Source organism: Physcomitrium patens, chromosome 19, assembly GCF_059467195.1.
Source record: "Physcomitrium patens ecotype Gransden chromosome 19, ASM5946719v1, whole genome shotgun sequence".
Classification (NCBI taxonomy): Eukaryota; Viridiplantae; Streptophyta; class Bryopsida; order Funariales; family Funariaceae; genus Physcomitrium; species Physcomitrium patens.
In genome coordinates this window covers 11,249,686-11,262,421 of record NC_143428.1, presented here as the reverse complement: position 1 = coordinate 11,262,421, position 12,736 = coordinate 11,249,686, and the positions used below count along the sequence as shown (strand labels likewise).

General features: G+C 42.3%; 2 protein-coding genes across 4 annotated transcripts; both read right to left on the bottom strand.

Moving 5' to 3' along the window:
* Positions 1 to 434: 434 nt before the first annotated feature.
* Positions 435 to 4,343, bottom strand: LOC112272773 (uncharacterized). Of its 2 annotated transcripts, none has more exons than XM_024500868.3 (6): positions 4,080 to 4,343; positions 3,514 to 3,719; positions 2,921 to 3,187; positions 1,695 to 2,472; positions 1,155 to 1,579; positions 435 to 876 (listed from the first exon to the last, which is right to left on the bottom strand). In XM_024500868.3, exons 2-6 carry the CDS (start codon positions 3,691 to 3,693, stop codon positions 853 to 855), a joined length of 1,674 nt encoding a protein of 557 aa, XP_024356636.1. In that variant the 5' UTR covers positions 3,694 to 3,719; positions 4,080 to 4,343; the 3' UTR covers positions 435 to 852. The 2 variants fall into 2 exon arrangements, with proteins under 2 accessions (XP_024356636.1, XP_024356637.1); XM_024500869.3 differs by having other exon boundaries at positions 3,514 to 3,723; positions 4,080 to 4,323.
* Positions 4,344 to 6,674: 2,331 nt separating this feature from the next.
* Positions 6,675 to 12,442, bottom strand: LOC112272797 (uncharacterized). 2 transcript variants are annotated; one of them, XM_073529105.2, is made up of 6 exons: positions 12,302 to 12,442; positions 11,658 to 11,763; positions 11,027 to 11,328; positions 10,721 to 10,744; positions 10,065 to 10,122; positions 6,675 to 9,716 (listed from the first exon to the last, which is right to left on the bottom strand). In XM_073529105.2, exons 5-6 carry the CDS (start codon positions 10,100 to 10,102, stop codon positions 9,488 to 9,490), a joined length of 267 nt encoding a protein of 88 aa, XP_073385206.1. In that variant the 5' UTR covers positions 10,103 to 10,122; positions 10,721 to 10,744; positions 11,027 to 11,328; positions 11,658 to 11,763; positions 12,302 to 12,442; the 3' UTR covers positions 6,675 to 9,487. The 2 variants fall into 2 exon arrangements, with proteins under 2 accessions (XP_073385206.1, XP_090100809.1); XM_090244683.1 differs by lacking the exons at positions 10,721 to 10,744; positions 11,027 to 11,328; positions 11,658 to 11,763; positions 12,302 to 12,442 and having other exon boundaries at positions 10,065 to 10,269.
* Between the last annotated feature and the right edge of the window lie 294 nt (positions 12,443 to 12,736).

Here is a 12,736-nt window from a genome sequence, read left to right as displayed (position 1 = left end):
AGTTTTTTGTAAAGAAAAGAACATGAAATTGAACAATATTTTTATTGCGATTTATATTATTCAAATTAACTCCATTACTAATCCTACAATGATAAGATTTCAACATATTAATTTAGAAAGTAATATCACTTTAGTAGATTGTTTAAAATCCAACTTCCTAAACAAATTATTTTTGATCATACCCATTTCTAACTATTTCTTACAATCACTGGAATAGTTTACAAATCTCATATTAAAACAAAGAAACAAAATCACATCCAAACACTCTAATATCCTTTAACTCAATGAAGAGTTATCTCATTAATACTTGATTTGTATTAAATACATCATCACCTCACCTCTGTTTCCTTCTAATAACTTTTATTGCATAAGAAATCCATCATCATACTAATCGAAGATCTGAATAGTCGGCTCATGTTAACCTTCAGTTCACCTCTGTTCAAGTGTGCTGTTCCAGTACCGCAAACTGCACATCCAATTAATACCAAATACCGTCTTACAAATAACAACTTCGTTGTCCACATCGTCTAATTCCAAATATGATGGTTTTAGACCAAAAGAACACCACTAAAATGCAAGAATATTCACAAACTTCTCGAAGCATGACAATTGCTGACTCCCGCAATCTGTCGTAAATTTATTGTAGTACTAAGTTATACTGCACAGACAATACGTCCTAAGAATCTCCTGTGTACTGCAGTGGAGGCTGAACCAGAGGCAAATTTGAAAGTTATGTAGAGAATAAGAAACTGAAGATGTACAATTCGTATATTCACAAAGCTCATTATCATTCTTCTAATCATCAACGCTCAAAATTGCCACTGGCAATATGTAAGCTCCTCTCCAAAGATTTCAAAGTTTCCGCAGAGATAGTAGCTGCAAGAAAATAAAATACTTGGTTAGTTAACCAATATGAACGAAAACCAACTCTCGGATAGAAAGGTCCTTATCCACTATATACATGTTTCACACAAGTTCGCATCTCAAATACAATGTCCATTATATAATTTCTCCAATTTCAACTAAAAGTACACGACACATCACTTGTCAGATAATGTACAAGATTAACCCATCGGCCATGAGTGACAGACTAGGTACTATTGCTGTGTTGCGAGTTCTTGAAGAAGTTGCAATATGATTAAATTTGTATATACCTGGCGGGCACCCTGCATCAGTCTTCTGCTGTCTCGTGATGATTCCATCAATAAATTGCTAGAGCCATCCACTGAACCGCCTTTCGACTTTGCCAATGCATTACTTTCTGCACCTTTACTGTAGCCAGATGCTTTCTCTTCTTTTTCTTTCAGCAAAAGAGCCCCTAGTTTCTCAGGAGAAAATTGCTGTTTACCCCTCCTCCCTGTGGAGCAACGTCTGAGCACCACTGCCTGTTCAACTAGACTACTTTTTGATGCTATTTCATTGGTAGTCCCTGGAACCACGTCATGAAGCCCAGTAACCACTGGAGATTTAGGTTGCGCATTACGACTCGCATTTCTCTGCTTGAATTGACATTCCTCCTCGTCATCAGTCGAAGAATCATTGTCGGCATCAGCTTCAGCTCCTACCTCCAACTTCAGTCCTGCAACCAGCTTACATGCATGTGAATAACCTTTCTTGCTATAAATTGAACGTGAAACCAAAAATTCAACACATTTTTCGAGAATACCATGATTCAAGATTTTTATGACGGATACCTGAAATGCTGTCACCATTTTGCAAATCAGGCATGTCCATTGATGCAACTCCTTGCAAAGCGATGAGTCTTTGAAAGCCATCATCATTAACCTCCACGTCTTCCTTGTTAGCTGAAGAAGCATGTGTACTTAGAGCCTTCTTATCAGCAGTTTGAAATAGCCCTTGTGATCTACTCTCATGTTGGTCATTTGAGTCTAAATCTTCCTCGACATCTGATTTTTCGCCAGTGCTTTTTGATCCAGCTAAGGTGTTATTTTGCTCCGCAGTACTAGCAGCTAAAGAGTTGATCTCCTTGTCAGATAACCTTGGTGCACTTCCATCACCTAAATGTTTTAGCAGCGATGCTGGAGGTCCTTGCCTGTTATCCGTTAAAGCAGCCCGAGAAGATTCTTGAACAGACAAGTTCTGAGGGGTGAATTGAACTAGACCCCTACCAAGAACTGAATTAGGCTCATCGGTATGAGGAGTCAAAACGGTTGCAGTATCGTTACACTCGTCCTCTAAAAATTCATCACATCTTTGAACAAATTTCACTTCAATAGGCCTGACTGAAGGACTTCCTTTCCGCTTCTTGAGAATACCTTCGCAAGGACTTGTCATCCCTGATCTAACCCCAGGATCTAATTGGGATTGTTTCTGCATCTCCTCCAAAAAGTCCCCCTTTCTCTTCAACTCCACTTGCAATCGTCTAATTTTGTCTTGCAAGTTGCAAACTTTAGCATCTAGCTCTTGCGAGCGTCTTTGTTCTAAGCGCAATCTCTTCTCGGCATCAACAAGCTGCAAACACGGAAATCATATGACATCAAGTTCTCCAAGATATCGTGCAGACTTAAAAGAAATGCTATCATTTTTTTAGCATGGCGCTTGTCGAACACTACTCGATACTTCATGCATGAAAATCAAAACCTGCATTAACGATGGAATTTTTTTATCAAATAAACTACTCTTCAAAAATATCGTCAAGCTACTTAAAAATTACGTCAAAATTTATATTGATAATTGAGCCACCACTATAGAACATCTTTAAGTCATTATAAGGTGGTGCTTTTCTACAACGATTTCCTACATCATAAGACTGCTATAATCTGCATCTAAGGACTCAAGCATCAGCTGTTTAGCCTTAAATCAAACAAGAAACACAAACTTATATATGAAAAGCGAACAACGTGTAGAGAAGCTACGAGGAGCTTAAGCTATTCGAAAGCATGAAGGAAGAGCAAGAGACCATAAAGTCCGAACTGTGCTTGATACGAAGCATCATCGCAAGAGCCTGCTGCTTAGTGTTGATATGCTCCTGCTCCATAATTTTTGCCTTGCGTTCAGCCATAACCACTCGAGCAGCCGCTTCCTTTCCCAAAGGCTCCAAAACTTGCATTACCGCGTGCATCAATGCACTCTGTAGTCTGGTTTCGAGAGACTCCACAATGTGTTGTAATGTCTTCATCCCTATACTATCAGCAGCTGCTATACAAGTTTGCATTGCAGACATGTCCTGCACAACAGAATTCCAATTTCTATTTTTAGTTTATATAAATTACAAGAATTATTCAAGCAACATCAATCGACCAATCGATCAATCGGTCCATAAAAATGAAAGTTGAATTTTAAATTTTATAAAAAAACATTATCAATCCTATCAATTCGATTTCTCATTTACTGTGAAGATCGTCCACGTCGATAGAGGATGGACTGGAAAGAAGCAGCTTCTCTTAATGAGTAATCCAAATTACAATATCCCTTTCGAATTACTTAATTTAGAGAAAAACATGTGGAACATGAAAATAATCCAACAAACTCTCTTGAAGTTCTACAACAGACCTGTTCCTTAGGAGTTTCGCAGGGTTGTACTTTTAGTAAATCGTGCACGAGTGTTTTAGAGCAATCGAGGATGTCAGAAGTTTCAGCATTGAAACCTCGAGCGGAAAGATGGTCCGAAAAAGGAGCACGCCCGTCCGATAACTTCCTGTCCCCGACTGTCTCCGTCATGGCTGCCATCATCTGCACTCCCGTTTCAAGATCACCATCTGCCTTCACGTTACACCAGACTCCACAATTAACACCAACTTATCACACCTACCGAAACAGAGAAAATAAAACACGCGACCTTACCGCCAACTCTTTGCTCGCCCAAACAGTAATCCCGTAGATTCCATCGCAACAAACTATCGCTACTTGTCCAAATTCTTACAAATATTTACGTAAAAACCTCGTCGTCAAGACATCTAACCCGCGAAAGTCAATGTCCAACTGGACACATTCACCAAACCACCGCAGTACACAACCACGTCTCCAAACTACTCAAACTCTTCCACACTAATCCAAAATCAGAAGCTAATTTCCATTGTAGGATCTAGCAGAAATCCTTGTCCCGCATCGCAACTCACCTCAAAATTATCTTACACCGCAACGAACTCCGCAGAGGCAACCCTGCTCCCGCCTCGACAACGTTCCGCCATCGCTACACCTCACCAAATCTAAAACCGTCTAGTACTACGGGCATCTAGCGCCCACCCTACCAGCATAAGAGAAAAGATCTTCAAAGCTACGCGACGCATCCGAGTGGGAGCAAGCTAAGCACGCGAGAGAGTCCGACTCCGTGGCCAGGGCAAGCAAAGCAAAGCGAGAGAGAGCAGGCAGGAAACCGTCGAAACAAGTCCAGCGACAAAGGAACGAAGACGGGGAGCATGGGGCTTCAGATGGATGAACGCTGGACCCCATCCAGGGATGAAGACTGAAATGTACTGCAAGGTGGATGCATTCTGTGGAAAATTGGTTCCAGAGTCTAGGGACGGGGGAATACGTGTAGATGAATGATCATCAGTAGACTGGACTTGGAATTTGAACGCCACCGAACGATGTATAGTTTAGTGGATGGATGAGTGGATGGATGAAACGGCGGTCGGGACCGCTCCACCTATGACCGTCTATGTGGAGACTTTTGTTGGTAAACGAATATGTTTAGAGACGTTTCGTACAAGGAAATTTTTTAATTGCAGTTTACAAATGCATTATAATCCACTTGTTGTTCAGAAGCTTTGTATTGATTCCTCATTGACTGGCTGAATTGTTAACATATCAACCTGAAGCACAAAACATATATATATATATATATATATATACAAACAAACAGTCCAACTCTTGCAGATACACATGTATATGTTGAACAGTGACACAACCCATCTGATGTTTACACTTTTTTTCAGCATGATTGAGTTTTTCTACACTAGAAAAGTGTGGGCTTTCTTTCTATCAGGGTGTTGCTCCACTCAAGCACTCAAACTCAACCTCTGACATGTCAGAAGAGCTGGGACCATCACTCGCGAGACGACGGTCGATGAACGAGAAGCGACTTGTGATTTCGAGGCGAATCGTGTGTCTGGTGACGGATGGCCTCCTCGGCCACTGTTGATGAACAACATCTTATCCATGCTCACCACTGCGGCGAATAGAAGGATAGAATGAGATTCACAAACGAACGATGAATCGAACACTGGCTGGTTCCGAAGTCGTCGACGAGATGCGTGATGCTTGGCAACAGGGGATCCCTCCGCACGGTTTGGCTGCCGCGGGCGGTGTTCGCGGCGGTTGTTAGTTAGTTGGGCTCTTCTCAAGGTCCAAGTGTCGGTCCTCGATGGCGGAGGACGTGTGCTTGAAATCGTTCATGGAAACCGCCACGAGAATTGACACGACTTTGCAGATTACTGAAGTGAATGCAGAGCAAGGATCCTTTCTTGGTGAAGTTGTCCATGAGGTAGAGATCTTTGCTTCCACGAGAATCTTGTGCCAAACTATGTTGAGTCTGCGGACAGTCATGGGTGCATCCAAAAGAGGAAAATGACTTCCTTTTCGGAGATATGCTTCGCAGACTGCACAGCTCACAGAAGGAAAGAATCTTACGTGGATGAGGTGCTGGAGTCACTGTTCACGAGGGAAGGCGACACATGCTGCGGCTGCCATGATCAGAAGAATGGTGAGATGCATCCGTGTAAAGCCCTCGGACTGTGGACCTATCAATGCGTTCGCAACCAGGATTTGAGCGTGCAGAGGAGCAGAAATCTACTGGACCGATGTAAAAATTCCCAGTGAAAACAGTGGGCGTCCCATGGAGGAAAGAGAATAGAGCTTGCGAGTGTGGGCTGAGTCAGCAAGTATTGATTGCAAGGAACCAGTACTCATACAAACGGAAGAATCATGAAAGGAACCTAAAGTCTTCGGCAAGTTTGTGGAAATCTTGTCTCACTATAGGGAGATGTTTCAAAATAGAGGTCTACAACTGCATTCCGGAGTCATTCCATACTTCACAACAAGGTTTTGCTTGGGCTCCAGAGGACAATACACAGGCTGGTTCTAAACAGGATGAAGCCCTTTTCACATGTCCAGGCATTAGACTTCATCACTTGTTTTGTGGCGATTAAATGGAATTCAGACTCATAAAGCAAATAAAGCCATAAACACTAACTCACTTGGAAACATGAACTGAACAGAAGATATAAATATGGCTTGAACTAGACTTGAACTAGACTGAGGTTGTAATTATAAATGGAACAAAATCAACAACAGAATACATCGACGAATGTTCGCAGGCGCATGTCGCAGGGGAAGAGTCTTGTTCCTCCAAATGCCGGCTGAGCTCCGTTGTATTATTCATGATTAGCTGTGCCAGTGACATACTGTGATGCCAATATTGAACATCTATCAAGTTCATTGAGCGGTTGTCAACTTCCAAAAAGTACTAGAGAAACAATTTTCTGTGGCTGAAAGTTAGCTAAAGTTTCCAACAGGTAAGGGATAAGAAACACATTCCCTTTACCTTGAAGGACCCTAGTTTTACAAAAACAAAAAAATACAAAAAATAAAACGAAACGAAGCAGCACGTTGACGAGGCAATACACATGCAAACAATTCCGGAAACATCAGATCCACAACAAGCCCCGTCTCCTCTTGTGGGCTACTGAAGCTGACTTCCTGAATCCCAGAGATAAAAGTAACCCATCCTTAACTTTTTAAACATCCGATTTACAAAAACAAGAGAAAGTTCAGAAGGAAAGTTTTCCTGAAATTCTAGTAGGCATTACATCAAACACCTTCCAGTAACACGAACAAATTCAGGATGTACTAGATTAAATTTTCGTCACCTAAATGAAAACCTTTTTAACCAACCGCAGTGTACACGGGGTGGATCATGATCTGCACATTGAAGAGGTTGAAAGTTTCACGTGCAGACCAGTACATTGTCTCCACCAGATTCCTCCGCGGACAATCTAGAACGTAAAAATTTCAACTTGATCATAGGTAGCAAAGCAGAGGCTGCATGATGTCATATAAAAGGAGACACCCAAAAAGTTGTGTTCAAGGGGGTGGCGCATTGTACCTTCTCACGGGAAGAGAAGGGGAATTCCTGCGGTGTGAAACCTTGCTATGTGGCACAGAGCGTGTAGGAGAGTGCGAAGATATTAAACACATGATCATCACTTGCCATGTGAGTAAAACCGCAATCAAACTTTATCTTCATACTGAGTTGACCCTCGTGATTTGCGAGCAGTTTATCAACCTGCTCTCGAAACGGCACCTGCACAACAGGAACTAAGAAACAGCAGTATGTACTAAAATGTCCAACGATACCCATACATTACGATGGGGTGAACATCTCCCAGTCTGTGTAAGTCCCATTCTAGTACTGTTGATGTTAAAATAAGGTGGGTGCGGCACAAAGCATCAGAGCATCATACTTTGTTGAAACATATCACTGACTAACACCTTGGAAGCGTGTCAATTGTTTATAGATGCTGGGTTTCACAGAGGAAGTCGATAAATCTTTGAAAAGTCATTCCTTTCTGCGAATAACCTAGATCTGGCATCGTAAAATGTTTGTTCCTCCTACATTGCAATAGATCGTTGTGCACTCACACTTAAGACTGCAAATACCTTGCAAGGAAATCGTGACATTACCAGCTTCATAGACACAATCCTAGAGGCAACTATCAACGTTGGAAACTGCTGGTTTCGTTAAAACGCAAATCTAATCTGCAAAATGAGCAACTAGAAGCAGTAAGAGGACTCACGCTACATCAAAAGATCGACCTTAATTGTAACACTCCCTGCCAACTACTGAATTGGATGTGAATCAGCGTCAAAATATGCTCTTCATCGGTGCCAATACTACGCTCAAGCCAATCACACGTCGCGCTATTGTGGCATTTGAATCAACCATTGATATATATATTATAACGACTCCCTAGACATACACGAGAGGTGCTTTGCAGGCGGTCTACACAGGAAGCAGTCATTTCTCTTACCCAAGATGAAAGATCTGACCGCTCAATACTGCGGTGCGTAATGTTCTTAAAACGTTCGACGTTACGTAAGAGCCACAACGATGATGTGAAGAAGTACCGAACCAATGGAAAAAAATCATAAACCAAATGGTGGAGCTATTTAGTCATCAACCAATCACTACCGACCCGTTTCACAGCAATGACGGAAGATAAATTCCGTGTACCATGAAAATAATAATCAGCAAAAGATGTGACAACCGAGAATAGCAAACAGCCCAACCATTCTGTAGCCCCCTCAGCACAAGATGTGCGAAAAAGCCTGCTAGTCATGATACGATATCACCAAACCAGAAAAAAAAAGGTCTTCGTTTTTTGCGTAAAAGTCGTCAATAGAAACTGTGTATCAGCAACGCACCTCTGAGGTCTCAATGGAGGTAAGAAATGGCTTGTTTTCTTGCTTAACCGCCCTTTCTGTTGCTTTTGCGCAGTGTTACAGAACAGTTGGACAATACTGATGCGAAACACACAGCCAAGAAATCGGATCCTCCACAACCAAAGCTCTTACTAATATAAAGTCATGCAAATCTTACCCTCGACATGGAGTCTCACTTCGTACAGGGCTAAGATGACTGCTGCGACATCCAGAAGCACTGCTGCTCTCACTGCCGGTCATACTCAGCAGATGTGGGTTTATCTCTCTCCTTCTATTTCTTTTTCCGTTCTTCTTGATATGCTTTCCTTGCATGCTCACTGATCTTCTGAGCAGTATGAACATCTCCCTTATTTCTTAAGCTTTCTCTGACCTTACCTTTCTCTTCGTTCTATCTTACTCTCTCATTCTCATACCTGTTTTCATCCATTTTCTCGCTTTGCACTAATCTTGTAGTGACCTTCGCCTACACCAACCTCGGTGCTTTGCTTGGCTGTGGACTGATTTCTGTCTTTGCCTGCCATATATGTATTTAAATCACCTTTCTTTTCACGGCAAAGATGTGATGAAGCTTCCCCATATTTCCTTTTGATGGAAAGATCATAACTACCTTTAAAGTTTCTGGGTTTTGTTGGAAGCGAATTGTGGGATAAATTCTTGTGCTTCAACCTGCTCTCACCTGAAAATTCCTTGACGTGAGCTGCTTGTGACCCTCTACGCTCAACTGTTCTCTCCGAATCAGAATTTCCAGAAACAACCAAGCCCATTTTCAACTTCCTTGACGATAATACCTCATTTTAGTGAAGCAAAGAGCTCTGTTTGACCGGTTTCATCACCTAGTTGCTATGTGTGTCGTGCTCGTCTCGGCCGACGGGCGGCAATACCAGAAATTATGACTTCCTCACAAGAACAATTATCCTACTTCACATCGTTTGCAACAGCTTTGTCCTCTGAATCTAAATCTTGAAACACCCGTCCTGTCTCTGCAGCTGAACTTTTCAAATCAGAACATACAGTGTCAGAGTTTCCTCCATTAGCGTGGTTGCCCTCGACCACCTGACAACTATTGCGAGCGCCATCCTCGCCATCAGATGCATGGCTTGCAAGTCTCAATAAGTTTTTCAGCAGGAGTTGGGGAGCTCAGGCTCTGGCTATCACCATCTTTATCATCCAGACTCCGGTAGAGGGCAAAAGCAAAAAGGACTTTTACAGGAGCAGACCCATGTGCAGGAACAGATACAGCAGGAGCATGAGGAATGGAAGATTTTGCTTTTGCTCGCCTGCGTCCTCGGAAAGTGGAGCCTTTTTGCCAGGACCTGAAATACATATAGACAAGGGAAGTAGAATTAACAAACCTCCACGAACACTTGCTACCCATCCAGAATCGCACATGGAGAAAACAAGCAACTTTGCGACTAAATCCTGATTAGAAAATCCAGTCGCTTAAAAGAAGGTGAATTGCTAGCCAGTATTCAGCAAATCATGTCAAAGTATTCCTAAACCAACTAGTGCCATTTTCTACATACAGATCAGCTGAATGTTTCATAATAAGAATTTTGAACCACAAGACCAAGTACAATTATCTCTTTAGAAACCGAATAAAACGTGCAAACACGACAATCCTGGTAAATGAATTAGAGGAAATAAAAATTAAAGAGCCAAACCTCCAAGAGTCGTTGATCAACTTCATTTCTTGATTCATAGCTGCAGTCCTTTCAGCTTCTACATCATCCGGCATTACCAGTAGCCACAGTAATTACGAATACGATGTAATCCAGAATCGAACCAGAGCATGGATACCATAATAAAACTTGTCGAATTTCGAGTGCAGAAACCTACACTATCATAGAACAGTGATAATGAAGACGATTATCTCATTCACTGTCAAGCAAGTTCTTTTTCGACGTAAGATACAGGGACTGTTGAGTGCTTTGACAACGTTGTCAGGAATGCATAAGTTTAACGGGATGTTTAGCACTAAGTGGTTATAATCTCATTAGAATAGGTGTACAGATGTTATATTTCGTAGATAGAGTGGGTTGTTAAGCCCTGGGATCTCAGGTTTGGCGCCACAGTCCGAAATCCAGCGTTATTGTTCCGATGCAACATCGTGCGATCATTTCAATCACTGTGATATTTCAGCGTTATTATTATCATCGTTATCATTTAATTCCTCCATGCATATTTATTTGTTGATTTTGTGTCGCTTGGGAATGTGCTTGAAGTGAGTATTGATGTGACAAGTGCGGAAGGGAAGCTGAAGCTGGAGGAGAGGGCAGAGGAGGAGCAGAAGGTTGTAGTATCTCCAATTGTTCCGTACCTGGTGGTACTGTTACAAGTAAGCCTAGCCCATTTTCACAGTATTAGAATCAGTTCTTCTGCACCAAAACGATGGTGAATTTGCAAAACTACTGTAAGAACAATTACAGCTACACCCACAAACTTGTACCTTGCAGGTAAGGACTACCGGTAACATTCAATAAACGGTCCTCATAGCAATCTGCATGACTAAGCAGGTATTAAAAAGAAAAACTTGCACGCGACAATGCATGATTAACGTCCAACAAAACACAAAGGAAGTCTCAGAACAAAGTAATTTTGGAAAGTGCTATGAGCATAAGAATACCTGATGGCGTAGTGTAATGATCACGACTCGAAGAACAATCTTCTGAATAGCTAGGTCCAAGCTCTGAAATGTTTATTAGCGTTGCAGAAGCAGGAGTTGTAGCGAAACAGAACAGAGGTTAACCCGTCCACTGGCTGGGGTGGAGGTGAAGGCAGAGGATTGGGGGGGGGGGGGGGGGGGGGGGGCTGTAAAACTATCAGAAAAAGGTTGCTGATGAGACGGTTGCGCTGAATTAGCAGCAGTCCATGCTCTAGCTTTGGCTACCCAATCCTCCTATTGGCTGAGCCCTGAAGTCAAGTTCCCTGGTCGAATAACACGATTACGAGATGGATAGACAATGCTCAAATGTCCAAAAAATATATAGAATAGGCCCTTGATAATACATAGTACTAGACGTTCACAATGCTGTTCGAATGTAACACAATGGAAACGTTCTGACCGAGGGCCATTATTCCTGATTCCGACCACTGCTCGAGGGGTAACCGTGCAAAATAGAAAACTTTAGATTGACAGCAGGAATTACTCTGAGAAATCTCCCGTAAAGCCTCATGTCTCCAAACATAACGAGTATAAATGCACGCCACCATTGCCAATGCAGAGTTCATGAATTGAAGGAGCAAAATTGACTTACGGTATGTAACACTAAATCCATACGGTGACATCCGTTTTCGGGGCATGAACTGTCATCCACACTCCTAACGTTTTTTACGAATACACTCGTCCGAAACGTTTCGAAACTGAAATAGAAAACAGACACCATGCCAGTGAGCCAGTCGCTAGGTTTCAAAGACCTCATGTTGCTCCAATTTACTATAACAAACCCCTTGTTAAACATAGAAACCACTTACATACAATCATCTGCTCATAGATAGTTTTCAAGTTAGGTTTTCCAAAAAGTCACCATGCTTGACTTAACTAGTTCTTCCTGATTTGACAGATCAAATTATATACATGTCCCGACAATCCTGAATCGATAGATATGAATTCACTCGTAGAACCGGACGAACGCAATTCATACCCACAAATTTGCAGGAACCAAAAAATGAAAATGAACTCTACGCTCTTGCGTGTACCACGCTACAGCCTTCCACTCCTCGTCGGAGGCACAAGGATGATTAAAAGAGTGGAACCCTAAAGCCTCAAATATTGAATTCCACATGATCTGCTGAAATTCTCCAGGAAAAAAATCTTCTGAAAATCGTAACTAGATCCTCCATAGAAACTACTGTCCTCAATCTTCTCCAATTGAATCGAAAAACCTACGCATCAGCCCACCTTCTCAGTTTGCCTTTAACATCATGCAATGCTGCTGTAAGGGTGACGGAGACAAGGAGGATTGCGGAGCTAGAGTCTGCATCACTTGCTGCTGTTGAGACGCATATTACTCAATAGGCTGTCCTTACCAACGATCCTCCGACTGATGAGCCTGTTATTACGATAGATGATATTGCTGCTGCTGCTGCGGCGGCGGCGACGAATGCATCTGCTGTGGCTGATCAAAATGTAGCATCTCCGGGTGCATTTGCCACTGCAAGGCAATATGAGGGTGCCGGCCACACTGCTGCAGAAATCCACGGTGCCATCCACTCTCACCCTGGAGCTCCATCACTCAATCCCTGCCCTAATGTCACGTCTCATTCCAAATTAAACGAAAAGCCGTTTCCTCAACCCAAAGCGACCCGGCTATCCATACGCCTGGACCTCGCAAAA

Bases quoted from the DNA above. Each gene is read 5' to 3' on its own strand.
- LOC112272773 (XM_024500868.3), bottom strand. From the start codon at position 3,693: ATGATGGCAGCCATGACGGAGACAGTCGGGGACAGGAAGTTATCGGAC. The intron at 1,580-1,694 runs GTATCCGTCATA...AGCTGGTTGCAG, and splicing joins AAATGGTGACAGCATTTCAG to GACTGAAGTTGGAGGTAGGA. The intron at 877-1,154 runs GTATATACAAAT...ATTTTCTTGCAG, and splicing joins TGATGCAGGGTGCCCGCCAG to CTACTATCTCTGCGGAAACT.
- LOC112272797 (XM_090244683.1), bottom strand. From the start codon at position 10,138: ATGCCGGATGATGTAGAAGCTGAAAGGACTGCAGCTATGAATCAAGAA. The intron at 9,717-10,064 runs GTTTGGCTCTTT...TATGTATTTCAG, and splicing joins TTGATCAACGACTCTTGGAG to GTCCTGGCAAAAAGGCTCCA.